Source organism: Suncus etruscus, chromosome 19 (genome assembly GCF_024139225.1).
Source record: "Suncus etruscus isolate mSunEtr1 chromosome 19, mSunEtr1.pri.cur, whole genome shotgun sequence".
In the NCBI taxonomy this organism is placed as follows: domain Eukaryota; kingdom Metazoa; phylum Chordata; class Mammalia; order Eulipotyphla; family Soricidae; genus Suncus; species Suncus etruscus.
Window position 1 is genome coordinate 8312936 of NC_064866.1, and position 7505 is coordinate 8320440.

The 7505-nt window shown below is 40.5% G+C and overlaps 1 protein-coding gene across 1 annotated transcript in view; it reads left to right on the forward strand.

Annotated features, from left to right (window-relative positions):
- The window catches only part of CASQ2 (calsequestrin 2), a 94237-nt gene extending 87911 nt beyond the window's left edge, over nt 1–6326 (forward strand). The window contains exons 9-11 of the mRNA XM_049765978.1: nt 1416–1516; nt 4901–4975; nt 6114–6326. Of these exons, the coding sequence (XP_049621935.1) occupies nt 1416–1516; nt 4901–4975; nt 6114–6326 (389 nt within the window). The remainder of the gene's footprint in view (nt 1–1415; nt 1517–4900; nt 4976–6113) is intronic.
- Nucleotides 6327–7505: the final 1179 nt, after the last annotated feature.

A 7505-nucleotide genomic window follows, 5' to 3' on the forward strand; every position in this document is an offset into this window, starting at 1 on the left:
AAACCAGCACTATCCCCAAGATATTAGGGGGTCTTGCTATTTTCATAAGTTTCATTTTGCAGCAAAGGCCAAGTGCCTTCTTGTCTAGGGTCCTTGAGATGGTGGCATTTCTGAGTGAGGACAGAACACTACCACCACCACCACCACCCCGGGCTCCCATGCAGGAATATCTGCACATGCGCATAGTCACTCAAGCCCACACTGCTTTCTGCGATGCTGCTTCTTCTACGAACAGGTGTTCAAAATCTTTGTTTATGCCATCTATTTTCTGCTCCTCCTCCTTTGAGATTTAGACATCTTGTTTTGGCTTTTTTATTAGTTACGCCCAGCTGTGCTGAGGGTTTACTTCTAGTTTTGTAAACACTCCTGACAATGCCCTGAGGACTACCTGTGATGCTGGAGATTGAACTTTGATCAGCCCGCTATGGGGTATCTGGTTCTATCACTCTGATCAATGATATAAATTTCTTAGTTGTTGTTGTTGGTGGTGGTGTGTTGTTTGTTTGGTTGGTGGGCCATACTTGTCCATGCTCAGGGGTTACTCTTGGCTCCGCACTCAGGAATCACTCCTGGTGAGTTCTCAGGGAGCCATTTGAGATGGAATGGAATACTGCATGCAAGTCAAATGCCCTGCCCACTGTAACTCGGGCTCTTGACTTAGACTTCTATTTTTTTTTTTAATTCTGTGTTTTTGAAGTTCAGGAGAAGGCATGTCTATGCTTTTCCTCTGAGTCACCTCTGCTTGGGGCAATGAAGCTTGGCAAAGACCAGGAAAGTTCCACTATTCCAAAGCTTAGAAACCAAAGGCAAGTGGAAGCTCACTCATGGGTTGGAGCCAGAGCCTCCTGCTTGCAAAGCCTGTGCTCCATCCTGAAGAAACATGTCTCCACACATGACAGGAAGCTACTAGCACTGAGCTTGAGAACAGCCCCTGAGCACTACCAGATGTTGCCCAAAATACAAAAGACAACACAGGAGCTCTCTTAGTTTGAAGGTCTTAAAAAGCCCAGGTTAGCAATAGCCATGAGTGCAGGCTAACTGCGTTACTAGGTGCATAGAGCAAAGGTGATGATCAAATCCAAGAGTGAATTAATGATCCATTGTGATTGTCTGCATCAACCTCTGAGGACTTGGGAGACTCCTCAGCAAGGAGGTTGTTCTTCTTACACTCAGTGTCATACAGATGAGCAGATGGTGCTTTACTCTGAACTGAAGGTTTCTTTATTCAAAACTTTGATTGTTGCCTTGGAGTAAGCTGCTTTGTGGCTACAATTCTCTCTGACTCATTCCAGAAAATAATCCTGTAATTGAGGGTATGCTTCCAGGGGCCTAAGACATTTTCATACTGCCTATTCTCGGGGAGGGAAGCCAAGTCCGTGCAGGGGGGTACTTAACCTTCTTGAATCCTGCTGCAGATGGCTATGAATTCCTCGAGATCTTGAAGCAGGTGGCCCGGGATAATACTGACAACCCTGACCTGAGCATCGTGTGGATAGATCCAGACGACTTCCCTCTGGTGAGTTGCCTTGATTGGGCCTGTGGATACCTAGATAGTCTATCTTTGGTTCATCATGAACCTCTGAAGCTTGAAGGTAGGAAATTAAGGAGATTGGAGAAAATTTACAGTCAACAGTGACCTGTTTCTTACTATTATGGAGACTGAGTCCTACTGAACTTGGAGTTAGTGCTGACATAGGGGGATTTACTGTTCTCACTTGCTAAAGAATAGGAATATCTTTGCCTTCTAGGAAACTGTACAAAATACTTCTCTACTAGCAGCTCTAAGTTCCCATGGTCCCATCGCTCCCGTTTTCCCAAATCTCTTGCATTTTTCTGTGCAGAGAATATCATTCTGTGGCAACCAACTTAGCATTGTTAAGTGATGAACATGGACATTTTGCAGAATTCAGCAATTCCTTGGGAGAAGGCTCATCCTTTTCAAGGACAGAGATCCAGTGTGTGATATTCAACAAGTCCTTCGGGGTCTTTGCACTTTGAAGTGTTTGGCCCACATTTAAAGTACAAGAACTCAGGACCAGAGAGATTGTATAGAGGGTAGGCACTTGCCTTGCACGTGGTCAACCCGTATTCAATACCTGACACCACATATGAATGAAATAGCACCAGGAATATTTCTGAGTGGGGACCCAGAAGTAAGCCCTAAGGACTGCTGAGTATGGCCCAAAAGCAAACCAAAGTCCAAGAACCTCAAAGGTGCAAAGCTTTGCCATTATAAATTACCCAAAGCCAGGATGGCTTGATTGTGCATAATTTGGGGCTCTTTTTTTTTCTTTTGGTTCATTTGGTTTTGTGGTGACACATACATCTGTGATTAGAGTTTACCCTTCACTGTATGCTCAGGGATTACTCCTGGAGAAGCTCAGTTATGCTACAGGCGTCTTGTTTCTCAGCATCTCTAGTGGGGATGAATTTCCTTGAGGAAAGAAAGCAGGTACATGAACAAATATGAAATAGACCACACAAAATACACTGAATGGGGACCCGCATCTGTAACAGACGTGAGACAGTTTTACTTTTCAAGCTGATGACTTAAAAGCACAAGTCTGGTATGCAAAGTATTTCTGCGAAAACAAGGAATCTTAGGAGAAGGAAGACAATGCTAGAAGGCCCTAGAATATACATATCAAAAACTAGGCGATACAGGTGAAAAGAATCCCCAGCTAAAAGGTAAAATGGGGTGTTCTAGTTTAGAAAGGATGTTCTTACAACAAAGAAAGAGAAACTGATTTTGCTACAATTTTGCAGCCTGCCGGAATAGTAAAATACAAGAGAGATAGGAGCTGTTTGTTTACTACCTAAAAGCTGAAAACAGAAAAACAGGTAGCTGGCCGGCCTTTGGGTTGCAAATACACTTAGCCAGTGGGGAACTTTAGCAGCTGTTGGTACTGAAATTTCTCTGACTGCACATTGACTGAGACCGAATTTTGGTTTGTAGTTTTGCAAGGGAGACAAAGCCAAATAAGAAGAAAAGAGATATAATGTCACCGCCATGTCATATATATGACAGACATATAGCCAGTAATACAAGCAGGGGTTATGATTGATTCCACCAAATGGCCTGCTGATCAAAATATTTCTTGGGGGAAATTTCAGCTCACTGCACCAGGAAAGCCAATAGACACGTCTGGTGGGCTCGCTTCCCTTATAATGGAGACATCCATGCTACATGCCATGACACACTTGTCCATATGTGTGCCAGGAACAAACACAGAGGTCATGTGCAAGACAAGTGTTTTACCCACTAGATTATCTCTCCAGCCCTGTACTTAGGGACTTTTTGTTAATTTTCTTGGAGGTGTCACACTTAAAGCTACTCAGGGCCCTGTGTTCAGGAATTATTCCTTCAGTACTCAGGGAACCATGACTATGAACACCAGGTCAATCAAACCCAGGTTCATGTGCAGATGCCCTAAACACTGTACTATCATTCTGTATCCCCTATGCTTAATTTTGATTTTTTTGTTTAATTTTTAGAACAACAAACCATGTTTCCCAATGCATAAGCCCAATGGGAATAAAAGTGACTATAGCTCATATGATTTTTCATGCCCCTAGAACTACCGTCATAGATAAAGCAGTAGCATTTCATCTCCCCCTCTCAACAATCTTATGAAGTTGAGGCTAATAGATGTCCATCTTCACATAGCTGAACACAAAGGACACCTGGTGAGTTTAAAGGTAGAGAGCAGCTGATATTATATACTAGCTGAGGTCTACGAGACACTCGAACCTAGCTTATTCATCTTAACTTTAAGTAAAAGCTAGCTGCCAACGTTAAGAAAAAATGAGTTATCAATAGGTTGTAAATGCTAACTACATCATTTTCTAGAAACCGTCTTAGTTTTAAAGGTTACACTCAATACATTATGAATAAGTGAACAAAATTGAGAGACTTTGGGGTACTGAAATCCAGTCCTATACAGAATATGAGTGAATCAAAGCAGGAGCTTTCATGACAAAAATGTCTTTCTGTGCTGTCATTTTAACAAAGGGATGGCTATGCAAAACCTTAGTACCACTATGGCGAACCTATGGCACACGTGCCAGCAGTGGCACACGAAGGTCTTGCAGCTGGTACGCAGGAAGGTGCTCGATTAATACATCTATAAACATTTATAAAGAGTTCTTACATACTAAAATCTTGTCATTAAGGTTTAATTGACTCAAAGTGCTGGCACTTTGAGGAAATTCTTTGGTTTTGTGCAGCAGTTTGGGCAGTCGGGCTCAAAAAGGTTAGCCATCACCTTTGCACTTCTTCGGCATCTCGAGTAACATATGATTCAAGGTAAGTGAAGTTCAAGTGGAACATTGAAGAAGATATGGAGGGCAATGGTTTTCCGCCACACACAAACTATAAAAATAAACCACCAACAATTAAGATGATCAATTTTGAACTACCTTTGTAATAATCTTCCTTAGAGCTGCAGAAGCTTTTATTCTTTTTTTATTTGTTTTGGTTTTAAGGCCACACTCGGTGGCACTCAGGTGTTACTCCTGACTCTGTGCTCAGAAATCGCTCCTGGCATGCTTAGGGGACCATATGGGATGCAGGGATTCAGAGAATCGAACCAGGATCCATCCTGGGTTGGCCACGTGCAAGGCAAATACCTGACCACTGTGCTATCTCTCTTTCATTCTTATATGGTTTTATGATCTGCACTATGATGTTTCCTGCCTGTGAGTGAATTAAATGGTTTGAGTGCTGAAATCAAGTCTTCAAATTCCTAAGTGTTCAAGGTTGTTTTGTAGGCTTCTGACCAATGGGGGAATCTAGTTTTTGTGATGTGATGGCAGGTGATTTCAGTAGAGAAGAAGTGACTGAACTCTTACAATGCCCTCTGCCTACTCTCTTTAATCTGAGATTTTGTTATTTCTACAGCTTATTGCTTATTGGGAACAGACTTTTAAGATTGACCTCTTCAAGCCACAGATTGGAGTGGTGAATGTGACCGACGTGAGTATCCCCAGAAAAATTTGCTCAGCCACCTTCCATCTATTGCTTTCTGCAATTCAGACCTAAAGCCTGAGACCTTGTGTAGGAGGAGTCTGGTCTCCTATTAAATGCACAGGATCCTTGGCCCTACCTAACCTCAGGAAATTTACCCCTTTGGTACAAACTAGTCCCTAAACTCAGGGTTACCTGTCACTAGAACATTTACTTGTTCCTGGGCCAGTTCATCCAGTTTCAGTGCTTATCTAGAACTTTCTACCCAATTACAATCCTCTGTGTTTTCCCTGAAGCCAACATCAAGGTCTGATTACACAAGGAGATTCACAGCTGGAGCTCTCATTTCATGGAAGGCGATGAGCAGCAGTGGCTCAAAGTCGGTACAGGGAATTTCCTGAGAATCATGGCTGCAGGCAAAAGATCAGGTTTTCAAAAAGGCAGGAAGATAAACATGTGGATGAGGAAGTGTTTTTCATCAACCTGGACCCAGAAGAACTGATTTGGGAAAGAACACTAAAATGAATTAGCAGAGCATAAGGGATTTTAGACCTTGATTTAGGCCTAGGATGCAATATCCACCTTCAAACTCACACACACACACCCACACTCACACACACAAAAATATACACACAGTGGGAAGGTGGAAATACAACAAATAATGGGCAACTAATGGACATAGAATCAAAGAGAACCCACCATAATTAATGGCAGGTTAATAATGAATTAATAATTAATGGAAGATAGTATAAGGATCAAATAGAAATATCTTATTACTAGCTTTGTAGATATTTAATCATCTGGGGAAGTGACTTAGATAGAGAAATACAATTTTAATATCACGGAAGTATTCATAATTTTTAATTTGCTCAAATTAATGTATTTTGATAGCCAACCAATAGTATAGAAGTAAAATTTGTAATTATTTTCAATTTCCTGAATCCATCACTCACTCCCTGAAATTATACTAATACTTTGGGTTGACACTTAGCAAAGTAAACACATTTCTGATAAGTAGAAATGAACGGAACACCTATCAGCATGGTTACTTGGAAACTTCCAGTGTGGCTAGGGTAACTTTGTGTATTTTGCATTTATGCTTTTTCTCTCTCATTCACCCACTCACTTGTTCTGCCCCTCATTGCAGGCTGACAGCGTTTGGATGGAGATTTCAGACGATGATGATCTGCCCACTGCTGAAGAGCTAGAAGACTGGATTGAGGACGTGCTTTCAGGAAAGATAAATACGGAAGATGATGACAATGATGAAGATGACGAAGAGGATGAAGAGGATGATAATGATGATATTTCTGATGAAGATAATAACAACAGTGATGAGGATGAGGATGAGGATGAATAGTCCAAGCTCAGAATCATTTTTATGAAAAAAAAAAGTCACAATTACCCATTACCCTACAGAATGGAGGGCAAAGGGTCAATTGGCAGTTGTGACCCCATGTCATACAGTGCTTTGCCTTTTCCATTTCTTTTTTCTTTCCCTTCTCATCAGGTGCTGTATCATTCAGCATATGCCTTCCTAAACTCAGAAATCTCACCCAGAAAGAACAAGTGGGAAATTATTCTATGTTGACTGTCTCTATTGTCATAGAAAAGCTCTTGGTCTTTTGCCAGATCATTGGAGGTTATAGCAGCCCCAGAACTTGGCAGTCTAGGGAAAACCCTGTAACACGTCTACACAAGTTTGTTTCTTATATTTGACTATGACAGTAACAGAAATTGAGAATCTGCCAATTTTCAGGCATGGAAGTACCTTAATCAGAGAACTCAAGCAAATGATAACAATCCATTGAGTTTCATGCACAAAACATTACTTAGTATGACCTCCCTGAAGTCAAAAGGATTGCTCCTTTTGTTTCAAAAATAAGTTAATAAATTCATATTTTTGAAATTTAAAAGATTTCATAATTCAAGTATAAGTGAGTATATTGAGAAAAAAAGTTCTAAGTCCTGGGATAATTATTGCAAGATCCTGAAGCACATGCATTTTGATAGCATTACTAATTTTGCATATTAGGACACTGGACTGTATGCTGATTTGTTCTCTAAACTTTTCTCTAGATGATAAGGCTCATATATATATATATATATATATATATATATATATATATATATATATACACACACGCAGGGGTAGGGGAAGTTGAAAAGATAAAGGGATTTTTTTCTGTTTTCTAATGGGTTTGTTTGTGTCTTTGGACCAGTTGGCTTTTTAGCCTGAGCTGGAACCAAGATATCTCTTCCTTGTATCTGCTATTGAGCCCTTCTCCCATTTGGAGTAAAGGTTGGTTGAATAAGAACTCAATTACATTTCCACTTAATCAGAAATTTCTCAATTGACTGGGAAAACAATGGAAATCAAAATGATGACTAGAGGTGCTGAAAAAAAAATTCCATGTGCCTTTCCAATTTCTAAAAGTTTCTAGTGCATGGAAGTCTTAGCATTATGTGTGAATTATTGAGTTGTAATTTATTTTCTCAACTTTTTAACACATGTAAGATATTGCAAGTTCTTTGAGTG